Consider the following 20,058-nt stretch of genomic DNA (forward strand, 5'->3'; position numbering starts at 1 on the left):
TCTTCAGCTCAACTCCTCCGAACAGCGAAGGCTCCGTCTGCGAACACGCAGCTGAGAAGCAGACGTCACGAGGCCGGTGATGAGCGCGGCCACCCCGTCTTTTCACGCAGAAATGAACCTGGAAGCCCTGGTGACTCCAATTCACTATCCAGCGGCCCTTCGTGATCAGATCGTCCGGGTGGGAGAAAATGTCAGCGCTCAAGGTCAGTTCTCGGCAAACGCGTGTCCCACGCGCTCCCACGCGGGCGGTGAAGCGTCCGTGCTGCGGGCGCCCCGACGGAGCGCCACCGCGAGCCGCGCAGTGCAGGCGACGCAGCACGCGACCGCGGTGACGCCGCCCCGGCCCCCGGCCCCGCTCCCGCGCCCGCGCTTCCGTCTGGGGAACCGACCTCCTAGCGGCGCGTGGAGGCGCCGCCGCACGCGCTGGGTCGGGGGCGGAGCGAACAACCGCTGCGAGCCTCACGCGTCCTTCCCGCGCCGGGGCCCACGGGGCCGAGCTGCGCCCCGCGTTCCGGCTTCGCAGGATGCGCGCCGCTCCCGCGGCCGCCTCCCCTCACAGCCGCCCGGGAGCTCCCTCGGGCCGGGGGCAGGGCGCGGAGCGGGCGGGAGGCGGGCACCGGGAGGACGCGGGCGCGGACCCGGCAGAGCCCGGCGCTAGGCAGGAGTAAGGCAGGCGCGGGAGCGCGGGCTACGGCGGCGGCGGCGGCACCTCGTCAGGCCCGCCCTTGCCCCGCCCCGCCCCGGCGCTGCGCACCTCCCTCGCTCCGCCCCCTGGAGCCCGGCGACCAATCATAGCGCCACGCACGTGACGAGCGCTGCCTGCGATGACCTCATCCCTGGTGTGGGATGACGTCAAATTCAAGATGGATGGAATCACAGCGGCAGCGGCGGCTGCGGCGCGCGCGAGCCGAGTGTGAGCGGAAAGGGGCCCGGCGTCTGCCTCCGGGCTGAAGGCCGGTGAGTAACTGTCACGCCCCTCTCCCTAGGAGAACTGCGGAGCCCCGTGGGAGGCCACAGCCTCCCCACAAAACGCGGCCTTTCCTGACGTAACTCTGAGGTGATTTCTCTCTTTTTTCTCTCCACCAGTGGGTTGCGGGCGCCGAGCGCCTCTGCGCGTGCGCCGCTCCCGGTTCTCACCGAGCATGCCCCAGACTCCCACGTAGCCGATTGTGCCTTCACACTGCGCATGCCTCTTGCCCGCACTTGGCCTCGCCCTCGCCACTGCGCACGCTCGGTCCCTCACTGGGCTTCCCTCGCCCGGCCAGGTGCCCCTAGAGGCGGACGCACCCGCCCTCGGGCGAGCTCCTGCGCGGAGCGGTTGGGAGCCTTCCGGTCAAGGGCGCGTGCGCCCGTCCCGCGCAGTTGTGGAGGCGGCCGCTGGCCGGCGCGGGGCGCGGGGCGCGGGAGCGTGCGCGGGAGCGGGAGGGCCGGCGGGGCTCCGCACCTGCCGCGGCCTGCGCCCCTTCCCGCCGAGCCCGCGGGCCCCGCCTGGCGGCCGCCACACAACCAGTGGCCCAAGTTGACTTTGCTGTCGGCGCCCCGCCTCCGGGCCGGCCCCCCGCGAACGCCTGGACCCGGAGCGCTGTGCTTTTCCTCCGGGCCCCCGGGAAGACCTGTTTCTCTGACTCCCCCGCCCGCCGCGGACGGAGCGCAGCCGCAGGCTTTTCTGCTGGGCCGCGGATGGTTCCCACTGTAGGGAAGCCCTGGTTCGAAATCTGCGGCCGGAGGCGGTGGGGATCGGGGAGGGAGAGGTGGGGATCGGCGCAGCGGCGCTGGGACCCCCGCCCAGGGAGGCCTCGGCCGCCTGAGTGTCCCTGGTCGCGTCGTGGGAGCTCTCATCGCCCCGGCCACTTGTTGGGACCAGGCTCAGGAGCCCACTAGCAAAGATCACTCCTTTGACGGCGCAGAGCCCCTCTGTCCTAGCCCTTCGCCCGGTGGCTGCGTGGCCGCTGCAGCAGCGCGTTGGGAGGGGCTGCTTTTAGGGACAGGTTCTGCAGCGGGAAATGGGGACACGTGCATCTGGCCCCGCACAGTGTAGCCGCCCGGGGTGTTTCGTGCCAGAGCCACCGCGGCGCTCACCCCCAGCGTCTAGGGCAGTGGTGTCACAGCGGAGTCCGTGATTGTTCAGGATGACGACCCTGAGCATCAGTAAGGAGCCTGCGTGTGTTCTTCATACCTTGTTAAGACAGGAAAGCCGGTTAATCCATTTTAGAAAGATTTCTTGTTGACAATTTAAAAAAAATTTTTCCCTTGATGTTTGGAGTAAATCCCTCATTCGTCTCTGATGACTAACAGTCATTACATTGGAGTATAAGTACCTCTAAGTATTGATGTTAAAAAGAAAACAGGAATTTGGGGCATTGGTTTACTTAAAAGTAACTGTTTAATTTATTCTTCCTTTTAACACTATTGAATGTACAGTGTGTTTCATTCTGTGAAAATAAAAATCGACAAAGATATAACCCTGGCCCTTGGGAACTGACAGTGTCTATGGAAGGGGGTATTAGGTGTGTAGCAAGAGGGGCTGAGTTGTTGAGGGTGTGTCTAGGTGAGGAGGAGGTGACTGCAGGGACGATTTTAGTTGGCCTCAAAGCCAGTGGCGATGGGAGAACAGATTCTAGGGCTGCTCATGAGTGAGGTCTGACAGGTCATCGTGCCACCGCGACAGAAAGAGAGCAGGTTTCTGGTTCGGGAGACCTGGTGGTTGGCAGCACACCTAACCAAGCGGGGAATGTGTGAGGACAAGCAGGTGGGGCGAGAGGGTGTGATCATCCCTACCGTCCTGGACATGTGGGACATCCTGTGATGGAAGCCTTTACTGGGCACCTGGGAGGCTGCAGTCCCAAGGAGAAGGCCAAGCAGAGGCACAGACTTGGGAGTCATCATCCCGTGGTAATTAACGCCACAAGAGCTCCTCCCAAAAGCAAAGAAAGCTGCCACGTGCTGAGCTCTGTAACAGATGCTGGAGCAATAAGGTGAGCAAGTCCAGGTCTCGATAAAGCCGGGAGTGTGGTGGTTCCTCTGTCTGCCCAATAGCTACCTGCCTGGCCTTGTTCTAAGCATTAGGGACACACAGGTGTGAACAAGGGTTCTTCCTTTTAGGGACTCGCATGAAGCAGCAGATAGCTATGAAAGCATATCACTAAAAAGTTGTGTTATTACAGAGATGAAGTATGGCAGCTTAGATGAGCTCCTGGGTAGGGACAAATTACTAAAGCTTTATGGAGATAGGGACATTTGAACTGGATTTTTCAGTAGAAGTTGGCCATGTAAAGGGAGGGTATGAAAGCTATTTCAGGTGGTGGAAATCAGGTGTGCAAGTTTGTAGGGAAGATGGTAAGCAGTGCCCAGTAAGGGTGGAGAGATGACCTGCGACCAGCATATGAAGAGTATTGTTTGCCACTCCAGTGTTTGGAGTTTATCGAGGAACTAGTAGGAAAATCAATATAATATTCTAAAGGAGACCGGGGATGAGACCAGCTTTATGTTAGGAGAAAAAAAAAAGGCTTGATTTCTACTTCTGCATTTATTTGGAGTGTCAGAGTACAGAAAATCAGTAAATATTTATTGTGCAAGGTACTATGTTGGGCATTGTGAAGTGTCAAAGATGTTAAATAGAGTCTCAGTCCTTAAAGAGCTAGCAGTTCCGTTTGAGAAGACACAAATGACTAACGATATAAGACACTGAATAAACAACAGTAAATGGTGCCACTCTGCATGATACAGGAGGTGAAAGGTGTTTGCTCCTTATAGACTGAAGCAGTGAAGGAAGGTATATTAGTTTTTAGGGCTACCATAACCAAGTACCACAGACTGGGTGTCTGAACAGAGACTTATTTTCTGGCGGCTCTGGAGCCTAGAAGTCGCAAATTAAGGTGTCAGTAGTGCTGGTTCCTCCTGAGGCCTCCCTTGGCACGTAGATGGCCATCTCTGTTCTCCTGTGGTCATCCCTCTGGGTTTGTCCTAGTCCCCTCCTCCTATAAGGACACTATTCAGATTGGAGTAGGGCCCAAAGACCTCATGTTAACTTAATCACCTCTTTAAAGACCTTATCTCCAAATACACTCACATTCTGAGGTACTGGGGTTAGGACTTCGGCATATGAATTTGGTGGGGGACACGATCCAGCCCATGACAGAATGCTTAATGGAGGAATTGGAGCAGGAGCTGAGCTTTGAAAGATGATTCCTGTTGAGCTGAGTGCTGGGGAGGGGTTAGGTGAAGTCTGCAACCCTACAGCTTGGGTGATAGAAGAAGCCATGTGTGAAGGTTGTATCTGAAGCAGGAAGTTATCCCAGGGGGTAACTAAGGGAAAGGCAATCTAAAAAGTAGTTTGAAACCAGGTTTACAGAGCCTCGTAGCCCATGTTTCTAAAATTTTGCATTTTAGCCTAATGGAGAACCAGTTTTCATTATTTTGTTTTTAAACGGAGTCAAGGGTGGCTCTTCTCACTCAGGTCTTAGATCTCATCTAAAGTGTCACATCAAGGCTTTTCTAACCATCCTCTACAAACCCCTAGTGAGCTCACTCAGTCAGAGCATCCTGTTTATTTCCATTATATCACTTAGCACAATCTGCAGTCATCTTTATATTTGTTTCCTTGTTTATATCTGCTTTCCCTCACTAGAATGTGGGGGCCTTGTCTGTTTTGTGCACCCCTGTATTTCAGATACATCTTACCAAGCCAGGCACGTCCAATAGGAGCCCAATAAATAAGCTGAACGAATACTAGTAATACTTCACGTGCACATCCGATGAGCGAGCAAAGCTTTGCTTTAGGAAGCTCGGTCGAGCAGCAGTATTATCAAGGATGGACTCGGAAGGCATGGTAGGAATAGTGAATACCTATGGAAGTATGTAGTTAGGGTCATTTAATAACAAGAACAGAAATTGGTTTGCTTGAATAGAAAAGGAATTTATTGTAAAGATACAGGGTTGTTCTTGAGGTTTAAGGAAAAATTGAAGAATTGGGCCAGGAAGGACAAAAACCATGGGAGCTGCAGGCATCTGTGTAGTGGGCCCTGGGAGGCAGCTGCCGAGATAAATCAGCCCACTCAGGTACTGCCTTTGTTGTTGTTCTTGGCCCGTGTTCCAGCGAGTTTCCAGTGGGCTTGGCTTGGGCTGTACCCCTACCCCTGAGCAAGGTACCCCTACCCCTGAGCAAGGGAGAGCAGTGCATCAGACTCTACTGGGGCGGCCGAGGGTGGTTCTTCCTCAGGGGCCTCCTCCAGCAGGAGGAGGGGCGGCCAGGGCCAGACAGGCTGAACTGTGTCACAGTGGAGTCATTCAGCTGGGTGTGCAGAGAACACACCTTTAACCAAAATGAGACCTTCTCTAGAGGCTGAAAATGTGGTGAGATGGGATCCAAGGGAGTGACATTACTATCTTGAAGGATCAGATAAGCCAGGCTAGCTTTGAAATCTGAGGAACTTAAGATAATTTCTGGATATCTGCGTTGTCCCAAACTCAGAGCCGGCTTCCTGTCACCATCTAATAGTAAAATCAAATGGAGAGAGTCGGGCGAAATCCAGAGGTAGGTTTTGGGGCTGAATGGTGTGTGTGTTTATATTCCAACGTCAAATGTAGATGCTTTTTCTAACTAGGTTACATGCATCCGTCTTTTTCCCAGTGTCATGGTTAGGACTGTAGAAGCATTCCAGAGAATTCTGTAGAACTGTTAGTAAGGCTTTTGTGTCCTAGTCTTGGAGCCAGTTTGATTCATAATGTGCCTTAGCTCTATATCAGCCTGAGTTTTAGTCTCCAAAACTTGTAAGTCAGTGAGGTTATTTTGGTCCCATCCCATCTTCCTTTCTCAGCCCCTCACTCATCTTCAGGTGTCTTTTTATCTGAGTGTGGACTGTGCTTTGCTTTTCTGTTTCTATCCCCTGAATGTTCCGTATTCCAAAATTGCCTGCCTCCCATCCAACTCCTTAAAAATCTTAACTGCTTACAATTGATCTAACATTGGTATAAATAAAGAGGAAATTATTTGCATTGAATTAACTTAAATTATGAATTCCCCGTTCCTTAGCATTTAGTACCTGAGGAATTTGAGGTGGTGAGATGAATTAATTTTTTGGAATCCAGTTGTGAAGAGCTCTGTAGCCGTGCTAGGGTATTGGAGCCTCAGGCCAGGCCAGCCTTCGGGGGTCTTGAAGCCCTGGCAAGGTCAGATGAGTGTCTCTGAAAAGTGTCTGTAGCAGAAATGTGAGCAATGGAACCCATGGTGTTGCTGTAATAGTCGAGGGAGCCATGAGTCCCAAAGCTTCCTGACGTCCTCACTGTTCACGCAACCATCCTCCCACCCCTGGCAAATGAACTGCTTCCTGAAATCAGGATTGTCGTACGCTTTTTCGTCCTTCATCATGCGTCTGCCCTACCATGGGAATGTGCGCTAGGAGAGCAGGCAGCGGGCCCGCTCACGCATCTGCTGTCACCAGCACCTCCTGGGCTACGTGGTGGCATACAGCGGCCCACACACACATTTGGGAAAGGAAGGAAATTAAAGGTGTGCTTGCCATATAGGAAACACTGTATATACTAGGAGCTTTCAAACATACGAGTGTTTTGTTCATCATGAAAATCCTGTGTGGCGGGTAGTGTTAGCCCTGCTTAACAGGTTAAGGAGACTAGTTAGTACTTAGAAAGGTTGAGTGATCTTTATAAGGTTACATACTTACTAGGCGGCAAGGACACTGATTTGAAAGTCTTCCCCATGGAGCTGTGATTTCCATGAATTGTTAAACATAAAGATTCTCTCATTTTGAAATTTCAGGAGACAACATGAAATAGAAACCATTCAGGCAGAGCTTGGGAAGATATTTGTGTGCGAGGAGCCAAGTGGTAAGCAAGCCAGTCCCGTCTCAGAATGTGGTTTTCCTGGGGGTTTCCTCCCAGCTCTTTCTCCAGTTCCTAAACAGGCCTGTGCTTCCACGTCTCACCCACTTTTCAGAGCACCAGGGTTTTTCCACCGTGACTAAAGTGGTAGCAGGGACACCTGCACCGATGAGTCAGGTAGGAAGAAGTGAGCAAAGGACAAGGAACAAGACACGCACGCAGTGGCAGTGTGTATACGTAAGAGCTTTGACGTGATGACACACGGTCATCGCTAAGTCAGAGGCTGAGGATTCACATAAAGCTTACGTGAGAAACGAGTTTGATGAGCCGGCAGATTTATGGAGAAGAAAATGCATCCAGTAGCAAGGCTGGCTCACCTGAGTGCAGACGAGCAGAAAGGGCAGACGGTTTGGAGAATGCGGTCTGCGCATCCGCCGGCCACGGAAGGTTTTGCCGGATTATCATGACAGTGAGCAGGTTTGATCTCTTTCCCCTTTTTGCCTGCATTCTTGATGTAGCATTTTGTATTTTTAGTTAAGTTGTTAAACTCAATAAATAGACTACTGTCGTTACAACACAGAATTCCAAAGTGTTAATTGTTTCCAGCTCCACCAGGAAAGGGGCCATTGTTTTTAAGTTTTCATAATTGAATGGAAAGGTGAAAAAGCAGGGCATCACCCTGAAGGTGAGGAGGCTGCACTGCCCTGTGTGCTCGCTCTGTCCTGTTGTGCCGGACATCGAGCGCCTCTGTCCTGGGCTACTGAACAGGGTGGCGAGGTCACTGTCGTCTTACAAGGTCTCAAGTGTAGTCCCCAGGGCCCTCGTGCCTCCACCCCCTCCAGCCCCGTCGCCTGCCATCCCTGCCTTATCCTTTGCTCCAGCCTGGCACTCTGGCTTGTCTCTGTGCTGTTGGACATGCTGCTCCTGCCCTCGAAATGTCCTTAGCCCTTCCTGACGCTTCCCACATTCTCTCACTGCCTCCTGATCGTGAGGCCTCTCGTCTCTCACCTGGTCAGTGCCATCAGTGCTGTCACCTGGACTCCCTCTGTACCTTTGCACATACTCGTCTGGTGCTTAGCATACTGAAGTGTGATGACAGATGGACTTTTCCTGTTCCCACGCAAGACTTCAAGCACCGTAAGGCAGGACCGTGCTTGTCAGACCGTCTAGCCAGTTGTAGCACATGCCAGACAGATGCCTGATATGAGACGCGTGTAACCTGATGAGTAAGTCCAGGCTCTGGGGCCAGACTCCAGCCCCACTGCTAACTGATGGGTGACCCTGGGCACAGTACTTGACCTTGCAATGCCTCCATTTCCTAAGTTGTAAAACGGAGGATGACAGCACCTAGCTCAGGTGCTTAAGTGAGAATTAAAAGGGGAAACTAGAGGTGGTGAGGCGTGGGGGTTAAGAGCGTGGCCTCTGAGCCAGTCCCCTGGTGAGTCCTGCTCTGCTGCTACTCTCTGTTTGACCTTGAGCACGTTACTTATCCCTCTGTGCCTCAGTCTCCTCATTTGTAAAATGGGGTACTAATTGTACCGACAGCCTAGGGTTACTGTAAATACTGAGTTAATGCATGAAAAATGCTTACGGTATTATGTGGCGGGAAATGTACAGTTAGTGTTTGAGCAAGTAGAATGGAAAATAAATACTGTAAAGTAGTAATCAGGCGTATCAGGAATTCGGACACGCTTCGCCACTTTACAGGCAAGTAGTCTCATTGATAACTAAATGGAAGTTACAGTCAGATAGTTTTAATCCCAAACAATTTTCAGGGACAGTGACTATTTCTCTTAAAACTCAACTCTGAGTGACTTACTGTTCCCTAATTCCCAGACGTTTTTGTTGAGAATGTAGAAGCCTGTGGCTCAAGGGAATGAAAGGAAGGACTTACTTAGAGCAAAAACAAGGACGATCATGTGAAGAAAGCAAAAGAAGGAAACTCTTTTGAACAATGAAAAGTGAGAAAATGGTGACATAGCACATAGGAACAGTACAGGTGGCCTGTGGAATAGCACTTGCTTCACATCCGGGGACATAGCAAATCTCTCGGGATTTAGTCCTCACACGGTTCCTCAGCCTGCACCTCCCTGCACCTCACCTCAGCCTACACCTCCCTGGATGTCTCAGTTGGGGTTCTCCCAAAAGCAGGCCCGGAGACAGGGACTCACATGCAGATGTTTACTTGGGAAGTGATCCCCGGAGGCGCAAGAAGGCTTGTCGGGAAAGTGAGGCAGGAAAGGGTGCCCATAAGGGGCATTCATGAAGAGGTTTCCGCTAACATGTAGAATATCAAAGCTGAATTCCTGAAATAAATCTGAACTGATTTTTCTGTCAGACTTCATCTCAACTAAGAGCCCCTTAGAGACATTTTTAACCCTCACATTCTTACCCGCTACAGTCAGTCCATTAGCAGTTGGAATGACTGCCTTCACTGCCACCCCCTGATCTGGGTACCATCGTGTCTCACCTGCGTCACTGGAGGAGGCTCCTAGGTCTAGGCCGTCGTCATCATCTCACCTGTATCACTGCAGTAGGCTCCTAGCTGGCCTTCCGGCTTCCACCCTTTCCCCACTTTCCATGGTCCATTCTCAACAACATAGCCAGCAATCTTTCTGAAACATAATTCAGGTCATTGTCGTTCCTCTGCTCAGAGTCTTCCAATGGCTGTCCATTTCAGTCTTGGTAAAGCACTGTTCTCCCACGCTCCCCCCTGGCCCTGCACGGCATCTCCTCCTGCTTCTCCCATGTCGTCTTTCATGGCTGCCTCTGCTCCCTCCTGCAGCCCTGCTGTTACCTGGCTCTTCGCTCTGCTTGTAGCGCGCTTCCCTCAGTGAGCCTCATGGCTCATCCCTGCCTCCGTCAAGCCTTCTCAAATGCCTGTTTGTTGGATGAGTGAATGAATGAATGATGTGAAGTTCCTGGTACGATTTGTAATGTGTTATAGGTACTGTTTTCTCATTTAATTCTCATAATAGCATTGTTTGGTAATTGCTCTTATCCTTACGTTACATTGAGGGAAACTGAGGCTAAGAGAGGTTGATTAGCCCAGAGCACAGACTTCAGACTGTCCTGACTCTGACCCACAGGGAGGAACATAACGTACATCCCAACCCAGTACTTGCTTACGTGTGCGGGCATGTGTGCATGGAAGTGAAATGGAAGTTTCTCCCCCCACACCAGTTTCTAAGCCGTTGTTTCTCAGTCTAGTTGTAGGGTTCAGCTCCCTGGCCCGTGCTGGTATTATGAACCTTACGCTCCACCTGGCTGACGCAGTCGGTCACCAGTCTCGTTGGTCGGCCGCTCACAGCAGCTCATGGAAGCTTTCGTAGGCTGCTGGCCACTCAAGGTTGCACACATCAGCACACAGCAGCTCACACCGACCTCCGGCTGCTCTCAGCAGCCCAGCTCCAGGGAGAGCTGTTGTTCATAGTCTTAGCTGTAGAGGGCGCAGCTCACTGGCCCATATGGGAATCGAACCTGCGACTTCCGCGTTAGGAGGACGGCGCTCCAACTGCCTGAGCCAGCGGGCCACCCATGGGAGTTTCACAAGATCTTAGTAAGCCTTACTGCGTTGAGACGTTCCGACATTTTCCACTCTGCCCTAGTCATTTTTGTGTGTGTGCTAGTTTCAAACCACTAAGTTGATTTTAAGAAGCTCTTTGAAAAGTTCTTGTCCAAGCTTTTGATTCTGCATCTGTTGCTTTTACCTGTGGCAACATCTGAACTAGCTTTCTCAAGTTATTAGCACTAAACACAGTGTTCAGTTCACGGCTGAGTTGGTAAGTGTGGCATTATAAGCATATTTCTTTCTCTGCTAACCTCTGTAAAAGATGACAAGAGTTACTTTGCACAGAAGTAGATGTGTGATTATAAAGAGAGTACAGTACGATTAAGGGAGAAATTAAAATGGCTAACAGAAAGGGAAAATACCTTTATCAAGCAATCACAAGTGGAGGACTCACAGTTGACCACTGATATGAAATGATAGTAAGCAGAAATGAACAGAACTCAGTACAGTCTGCCCTAGGTGGTGGTTTGGGACAGGCTACAGGCACTGTCCCTGGAAGTAGTGTCATGCCTGTGAGTCCGTTAAATTGATCAGCTCCATAACGGAGTCAGAATAATATTAAGGAAGGTGTGTACAGTGCTTGGTCACTCCAGGGAGGTGGCCTACCGAACTCTTCCTTGTAGGCTTCTAACGAGCCCTGGTGCTGGACCAGCAAGGGCTGATCCTGCGAGGCCAGAGGAGAGCCTGCATGTGTGCTGGGTGTGAATTTGGTGCTTCTGCAACTTGCCTTCTAGAGAGTGGTAAAACTGTCACAAGTAGTCTTAGTTACTTTGAATCAAAATCAGACCAGATATGTGGTGTTAGGTAACAAGCGTAAGTGAGGGCTTAGAGTTGGAGAGTCAAGCGTCACCTGTGTGAAACGGCTTTCTCTTCATTGGCAGCACGGTGGGCTTAATCTGGGCCATTTTTCATTGATACTGAATGACATGCCTATAAGTCCTGCGATTTCTGAGTGTTGCACAGCATTTGTCAAGTCCTTACTGCGCGTCTGTTGAGGTGCGAGCTCATCTAATCTTGGCACCAACCCTACAGGAGGGCACAATTGTTGCTTCCATTGCTTCCCTGATAACCAGAGAGGCTAATCGACAACAGGAAGGAGCCAGCATTTCAACCCCAGCGTCTCGGCCAGAGCCTGCACCCACCACTAGGTCTTCATGTCTCACCTTTAGCTTTGAATAGAATTTCAGTGAAATCTCAATTCAAACCCCTTAGTTTAGAATTAGTAGTAATTCAGTTTAAACCCAGGCCAAAGTTTCTTTTGTGCCGTGTTGAAAGTGATTTGGTAAGAAAATAATATTCAGGAGACTGCAAAGTGTTTAGCATAAGAAAGAAAACAAACTCGTTTATTATTTAACATCTCTAACCTTTGTTAAACACTTGGATGCAGTGGTAATTAGCAAATGATTTTTCACTTTCCAAATTCATACCAGTTTTTAAAGATCTGGCAAGACCTCTCCTTTGCAACCCACTGTTAACAATTCACGTTGTGGGGAGAAAGAAACTTTCCTCTGCCCTCCTCGGTTCTTCCAGCTGGTCTAAGGATTAAGTCTACATCAGACAGATTAACAAGAGAAAACAACCAAATTTAGTTATATAGCACGTACGGGAACCCCACATGCATGAGAGTTTCAGAGATGGGAAATGAGGGGTACATGACATCCTGAGCTCAGGGTGAGGTAAGGCGCCTGAGGCTTCAGAGGGTCATTGCAGGACGATAGAAGAGCAGATGTCCAGTGGTTAGTAGTTTGCCCTGCCCTTTAGAGAGGTCAAAAAAGTTGATCTCTGTTAACCTATTATTATGGGCAAGGCCCCTAATTCATTTCTTCTAGGTTGTTGGGGGCCGGGGTAGAAGTTTCTCGTGAGCCCGCAGGGTCTCACTTGCCCTTAGCTCAAAATAATTCGCATATCACAGAGGCACATCTTGGGGTGCTCGTTCTGAACCCGTACACAGTAATAAAACAGACAGCCTTTTAGAATTAGAGACTTCAGGCATTTCCATACTTCATACTTATTCTCCAAACTAATAGAACCAAGCATCAAATAGATAAGGACCCTACATGGTATAAACCATTATTTTTAAATATTGCTTCTTTACATACCTGCCAAGTTCTGGCAGATGGTGTGAAAATGCCTATGTTACAGTCTCTCATTCCTAAAATTCCTCAGTTAATGATTGATGATCTACTTAAGCCATGAGACTGTTTCCTCATATTTTCCGTGTTATTAAATAAGATTGTTCATCCAAAAAGCTCTTGTGTGCCTATAATCTGTTAAATATTGGCACCTATGAAAAGACAGCTATGGTCCCTGCCGCTGAAGAGCGTTTTGTCTGGTGGAGACCTTTTGCCCGCATTACTCACAGTAACTTACACTTTGTCTTTCAGATCCGCCCAAGCAATGGAGGGGTTACTGCATTACATCAACCCGGCACATGCCATTTCTCTCCTGAGTGCGCTCAACGAGGAGCGTCTCAAAGGCCAGCTGTGTGACGTGCTTCTGATCGTTGGAGACCAAAAATTCCGAGCTCATAAAAATGTCCTGGCTGCCAGCAGTGAATACTTCCAGAGCTTATTCACGAATAAGGAAAATGAGTCCCAGTCTGTATTTCAGCTTGACTTTTGTGAACCAGATGCTTTTGATAATGTTTTGAACTACATTTATTCTTCATCTTTGTTTGTCGAGAAAGGCAGCCTTGCGGCTGTGCAAGAACTAGGCTACAGCCTGGGGATTTCCTTTCTGACGAACATTGTTTCTAAAACCCCTCAAGCCCCCATTCCAGTGTGTCCCAACAGAAAAAAAATATTCATAGAACATGATGAGAACAGTTCTCAAAAGAGAAGTGTCATCGTCTGTCAAAGTAGAAACGAAGCACAAGGAAAAACCGTCGGTCAGAACCCACCCGATCCCAGCCACGCTCCCCGGCCCGCCCCTAGCGTTGCGGTCAAGACCAGCACCAGTAAGCCACATGTTCCAAAGGCCGTGGAACCACTTCACAATCTGTCACTGACCGAAAAGAGTTGGCCCAAAGATGGTCCTGTGGGCTACGTGAAGGCTCTTGAGCACTCTGCAGCTTCGGACGACCCCAGCAGAAGCAGTCTGCTGAAGAGGAATGCCGCGCTGCCTTCCACGCCGCTGCAGGACAGAGACGCAGCGGATGACAAACCAGGCGCCAGCGCTCAGCTTCCCAAAGGAAAAGCCATAGAGCTGGCTTTGAAACGGCCGCGGCCACCTGTCTTGTCTCTTCGCAGCTCCTCGGAGACGCCCTATCTGTTGAAAGAAACCAGCCGAGGCAGTGGGCCGGGCGAGGATAGGAACTTGCTGTACTACTCGAAGTTGGGCTTGGTGATCCCGTCCAGCGGGTCTGCTGCTGCGAACCAGAGCATCGACAGAAGCGGCCCGCTCGTGAAGAGCCTCCTCCGGCGGTCACTGTCTATGGACAGCCAGGTCCCTGTCTACTCGTCCTCGCTAGATTTGAAATCTTCCCAGGGGCCCTCCTCAGTGCCGGGGGATGCACCCGGGACCGCGTTTTGTGCTGTGTCTCAAAAGTCATCTTTGAAAGACTGTAGTGAGAAGGCAGCCCTGGACGAGCGGCCTCCAGCCGCCCAGCCGCACCGCCTCAGGTCCTTGAGTGCATCTCAGCCCGTGGAGAGGGAGGGCGCTGAGGTGCGAATCAAGACGGAGCCCCGCAGCCCGCTGGCGGACCCCTCCGACATCATCCGCGTCACGGTGGGAGACTCCACGGCCGCGTCCTCCAGCACGAGAGACCTTTCTCTGAAAGCAGAAGACGACCAGAAAGACATGAGCAGACTCCCGGCCAAAAGGCGGTTCCAGGCAGACAGAAGGCTGCCGTTTAAGAAGCTGAAGGTGGACGAGCACGGCTCCCCGGTGTCGGAAGATAACTTTGAGGGCGGCTCAAGCCCTCCTGTCCTCCATGCACACTTTCCAGACTCTGACTTGAATAAGGATGAATTTGGTGAGTTGGAGGGCACAAGATCAAACAAAAAATTTAAATGCAAACATTGCCTTAAGATCTTTAGATCAACAGCGGGTCTTCACCGGCACATTAACATGTACCATAATCCAGAAAAGCCCTATGCCTGTGACATCTGTCACAAACGGTTTCACACAAACTTCAAAGTGTGGACCCACTGTCAGACCCAGCACGGCATCGTGAAGAACCCGTCACCGGCCTCTAGTTCACATGCCGTTTTGGATGAAAAATTCCAGAGAAAGCTGATTGACATAGTGAGAGAGAGAGAGATTAAGAAGGCCCTGATCATTAAATTGAGGCGCAGCAAGCCCGGTTTTCAGGGCCAGAGTAGCTCCCAAGCCCAAGCCATCAAGAGGAACTTGCGATCGCGAGCCAAAGGAGCGTACATTTGTTCGTACTGTGGCAAAGCCTATCGCTTTCTCTCGCAGTTCAAACAGCACATAAAAATGCACCCGGGAGAGAAGCCCCTTGGAGGACACAAGGCCGCGAAGCCGAGAGAGCACGCTGCCCTGGGCCCGGTAGAGAAGGAGGTTTTCCAGTGCCGCCTCTGTAACGCTAAGCTCTCTTCTCTCCTAGAGCAAGGAAGCCACGAGCGACTGTGCCGCAGCGCCACCGTGTGCCCTTACTGCAGCCTCAGGTTTTTCTCGCCCGAGCTCAAGCACGAGCATGAGAGCAGGTGTGAGTACAAGAAGCTGACGTGCCTGGAGTGCATGCGCACGTTCAAGTCGTCCTTCAGCATCTGGCGACACCAGGTCGAGGTCCACAACCAGAACTCCATGGCGCCGGCCGAGAACCTCTCCCTGCCCGGCCTGGACCACAACGGGGAGCTCACGGGCTCCTCCAGGCCGCAGGCCGAGCCCCCAAAGGCCAACCACGTGGGTGCGGCCAAAGACGACACCGCGTGCAGCAGCGACTGCTCGGAGCAGGTGAACTTCGACTCGGAAGACTCGTCCTGTCTCCCCGAGGACCTCAGCCTTTCGAAGCCCCTCAAAATCCAAGTGAAAGAGGAGCCTGTGGAGGAGGCCGAGGCAGAGGCGCCCGAGGCCAGCGCCGCCCCCAAAGGAGCCGCGCCCAGCAAGGACCCCGGCCTGTGGCCCTGCGAGAAGTGCGGCAAGACGTTCACGGTGCCCAAGCAGCTGGAGCGGCACCAGGAGCTGCTGTGCTCCGTGAAGCCCTTCATCTGCCACGTTTGCAACAAAGCTTTTCGCACCAACTTTCGACTCTGGAGTCACTTCCAGTCCCACATGTCTCAGGCTGCCGAGGACTCGGCGCACAAGGAGTCGGACGTGCGCCCTGTCCCCACAAACTCGCCGTCCCCGCCGCCTCTGCCCCCGCCACCCCCGCTGCCCAAGATCCAGCCGCTGGAGCCCGACAGCCCCACGGGCCTGTCTGAGAACACGGCCCCCACCACGGAGAGGTTGTTTGTGCCCCAGGAGTCGGACACGCTCTTTTACCACGCCCCGCCCCTCTCGGCCATCACATTTAAGAGACAGTTCATGTGTAAACTTTGCCACAGGACATTCAAGACCGCCTTTAGTCTTTGGAGTCACGAACAAACCCACAATTAGAAGGCCATCCCGTCCCCCGTGTAACCACAGGGGCGCGGCCTCCAGATTTCGGCCTGCATTGTGAAATGTGTCGTAAGAAAGAACCTATTTTTTACAAAAGAATAATAAAGGTTGGAAATTGTTATGCTTGAATATAAGTTTGAGGTAAACTGATGTTAATTAGTAATGTCCTTACTTAACTGAGGAAAACTGAAAACTGTGCTTCTGGACCTGCAGTCCCACGTGATGCGACTTTGTGGGTGTGGAAAGCCGCTCGCTCTAGTGGTCTGCATGGCTCCTCATTCCACAGCGTCAGCAGGGTCTTCTCCTCGGGCTGCTTTTGTTTCCTTACTGATTTGCAGGTAGTGAAATACTATTATAGGAGTTCTTCTTTTGATTATATCAGACACATAAGTTCTAGTTAAATCTCAGCCATGTTTTTAAGTCCAGAATGTATCAGGAAGGAGTGAGGTAGTTTGCAGTATCGATTTAGGTCTTTAGCAATAAAAAAAAAAAGATAAACCTCAACTTTAATAAGTTATCCTGACACTTGATAAAAATATTTGGCATTTTCTGGTCATGTAGAACTTTTTTTTGTATGAAAATTGTGAAAAATTTAAATCAGCAATAGTAATACTTAGATTTTTATAAAACAAAAACTTGCTCTTGGGTCATTTAATATAATTATTGATGGAAGACTTGGGCAATGAAAATATTAAGACTTCTGACAGACCTCTAAAGTCAGTTTACAAAAGCATCAGTGGCGATAGGCGTTGTAATCAAAACTGCGTGCTGTGTACACATCACAGTTCTAAGTTCAGACCAGCATTTGAGGACTGTAAATATTTGGTTTCCTCGGATTTATGCTGCCACACATTGAAAATCTGAGTGTGTTTGGGACAAAGATGACATGGCACTAATTTTGAATTTAACAACATTAGGATAACAAGTAAGAAGGTCGGGACATATATTTACACGGGTCTGTAGCCCCCCGAGTCAGGACAGCTGCTCTGAATCCTGAATTAACCATTTCCCTCCAGAGTCTTGAAGCAGAGGACAAACACCACACTGCATGCAGCCTCTACATGCTTTTCAAGAACAATATTTACAGTATCCAGTTTCCTGCCTTTGTCTTGTGTTGAGTTCTGTTAGAATTTGTTGGAGTTTATTGTGGTGAAACATCCATAGTGAAACCATTCTGCTTTGAGTTGCTGCTTAGTATTTCATAAATCCATATTAAAGTGTACTGTCAAGGGTTCAAAAGTAGTTTTTCTACTTATTTTGGCCCATAGGGTTTAGGCTTTTTTTTTTCCTATTTCACATAAGTTGTAATTAAAAGCCTTTTAATAGGTGTTATCCAAAGTTCAAGGGGCTGTTTCAGATGGGAAAATTTTTTTTTCACTTGTGTGGGGGGGGGGGCAGGGGCGGGATTAGATATATAAAAGAAAAATTGTGGAAACTACGAACCCTTTTTAAGGTAGTGATCTGGATTAAGACTCCAAGTTTATTAACTGTTGGCAAGCTATTCTCTCAAATTTAAAAAATCAACTACTGTGACTAAAATAATTTGCTGAGTAGTTAAAATTTTGCTCCAGCAGGAAAGACGTGTGTGCTCTCGTCGGTCTCTACCCACATTCCATATCAGTGGTAGGAAAGATAGTCTTTTTATTGAAACAAGCATTTTTATAAAATACGAATTGACTTTGAACAGTATAGAAATTATATATGAACTTTTGCCTTTTATTCTTTCATTTGAAAGTTACCAAAAGTCCCAAAAATATGAGTGGTTACTGCCTATTTCTAGTCTTACTTGAATTTGATGGAGAAAGGGGAATAAAATTAGAGTTAATGATTATTACCATCTTTATATTTTCTTGAAGAAATCTATGCATTTTAAAGACAAAACTAAAGCATACGATTTTACTTGAAACGTTAGGGTGGGTTATCATTCATTGACGCCATTCCCCATATAAGTTGTATTTCTTGCTCTGCGCACCTCGGTAGCTGTCACTTCAGAAGAAGAGTTTCCCTCAGAGTAATCATTACTTACAGCTGTTAGAGTATCTATAAGAATTCCACGATACACAGTATCTTGGCATTGTAAATCAGTATCCCAAGACTTGAACCTTTATGCTACATTTTTGAGGCTTTTTTAATGTTAATCAGTAAAAAATATTTTTTATCTAAATATAGGCTCTGCGTATCTGTTGGATTTTAAAAGGTTGCCAGTGTTTTGTCTTGTTCACATTTTTGTCTAGGCAAGGAACATAAGATTTCAAGTAAAATTTTGAACCAAAAACATTTATAATGCAGTTCTGGTTTTTCTATTACTTTTTATACTGTATCTTAAAAGTACTAGGCTGAAAGAGTTTATTTTGGTGGTCAAAAAATAAAATATGCTTCCACTCATGTAGTAACTATTTTAAATGTTAAGAAGTAAACTAATGAAAGACATGTTAATTACTTTATTCAATAAACAGGTTTTTTAAGAATGTTTATCTCAGCCAGTGGGCAAATACTTGGTATGAGACAACTTGGTCTTTCATTGTTAAAACTAACTCTTTAGCAAAGATATTCTTGAAAAAGTTTTTTTCTGATTGTAATTAATTTTTAAAAATGTAGAAAGCTCATTATTCCTTGTAAGTATTCAGGATGCCTGCTTTTTTATGCCGTTGTGGAAAGAATGTAAGATGTTTTAATATATTCTTTGTTAATCTAAGAATCTGTTATTTTCTTCAGGTGGGGGAGGGAGGGAAGAACACCGTAAAACATGTTTTTATCAAGGTAAGCAATGGAGGTAACAAATAGTGTACATTTTTTATAGTAATATTTCAAGATTCATAGAATATTTACCTTTCAAACTGGTTACAGTTAGTATGCATTTATAATTTTATCAAAATATACGACTAACAATTCAACAGTGACGTCATGTGCATTTGTGTGGAGGTGTAAGTGGTCCTTGGTTTTCTGATTTGGATCGGTCATTCTAGCCTTCTCTTTAAAAATATGCCCTAGCACTTCATTGGCGAATATGTAATCCACACACAGCACCCTTGGTGCTGAGAATAGAAACTGAGACAAGAATAAAACATGCCCTTTGGTGGAGGCATGGGGTGCTTTCCTCTGCGGGCAACTGGACAGTCAGGGTGAGGGAGACATAAGAATTAACTGATCTAAAGTCAGCCTTTGTTCCCTCAAATATCTGTGTGTGTGAGCACCGCACCTACAACCCAGGTGCTCTAGGAAGTCTAGGAAGTAAAATTACTTGCATTTTCTTACTACAGAAATAATTGTCATTCATGACAGGTTTCTTTATAATTGCACTAATTAATATTGGAATATTACAAGTCAGTTTTATCAATTTCTGATGTCTCCCTGATATGTTTTGCAATAATTGTGAAAAGCATTGGTTAAAATAATGCCAACACATACTCTTTAATAAGTTCTGTAGCACTGGCTTTTTTAAGTTTTCAAAATAGGTTTTTCTCTTGTGGCTTTAGCACTTTAAGAAGTTTGACATTTGCGTAATTTCCAATTTGCTCGTTCAGTGCTTCTCTGTTTTCTAGCTATGGCATTGCCACGTGACAGAAGAATCCTGAATAGTCAGTGTTTAGATTCTGGAGGGGAAAAATGAGTTAATGTCAGGTTTTTTAAGAATTCCTTTTAGAGACAGCCATTTGAGAACCAAAGTATTTTACTGTAAATTTTTAAAAGAATTGAATTCCGTGCTCTTTGGTAATTTTTGAGTGCTGTCCAGGTTTTCCACAAAGTTGTCCTTGGTTAATACTGATTTTCAAAAGGTGATCATTTCTTATTGACATTCATCCAAGACTTTTAAAATTTTCATTAAGTAAGTGCTTATTGTTAAAAGAAAAACAAATGTGGTTTTATAATTGTGTATATTTTGTTGTCATATGCCTTAGCAGAATAAAACATGGTTCAGTTTTCTTTAGGAATAAGTTGTTTTGGACTGAAAATTCATAGTAAAATAGGATTTCTATCTAATGTTAATCCATTGCTTATTTGTATCCAATTCTTTTGTCTGTTTACTTTGCTTAAATCTTGACTAAGAATGATTGGAGTCAATAAATTTGTACTGTATTTTGTTTTGA

General features: G+C 48.3%; 1 protein-coding gene across 7 annotated transcripts; it reads left to right on the top strand.

Moving 5' to 3' along the window:
• The first annotated feature begins 571 nt into the window (after window positions 1-571).
• Window positions 572-20,058, top strand: ZBTB21 (zinc finger and BTB domain containing 21). Of its 7 annotated transcripts, none has more exons than XM_019745716.3 (3): window positions 572-957; window positions 6,776-6,843; window positions 12,793-20,058. In XM_019745716.3, the coding sequence occupies exon 3, from the start codon at window positions 12,806-12,808 to the stop codon at window positions 15,965-15,967; it is 3,162 nt and encodes a 1,053-aa protein (XP_019601275.1). In that variant the 5' UTR covers window positions 572-957; window positions 6,776-6,843; window positions 12,793-12,805; the 3' UTR covers window positions 15,968-20,058. The 7 variants fall into 7 exon arrangements, with proteins under 7 accessions (XP_019601275.1, XP_074181104.1, XP_019601274.1 ...); XM_019745720.3 differs by lacking the exons at window positions 572-957; window positions 6,776-6,843 and adding an exon at window positions 1,239-2,975 and having other exon boundaries at window positions 12,793-14,381; window positions 14,976-20,058; XM_019745717.3 differs by lacking the exon at window positions 572-957 and adding an exon at window positions 2,837-2,975.

This window comes from Rhinolophus sinicus, chromosome 17 (assembly GCF_057876585.1).
Source record: "Rhinolophus sinicus isolate RSI-liver-muscle chromosome 17, RSI-T2T, whole genome shotgun sequence".
NCBI lineage: Eukaryota > Metazoa > Chordata > Mammalia > Chiroptera > Rhinolophidae > Rhinolophus > Rhinolophus sinicus.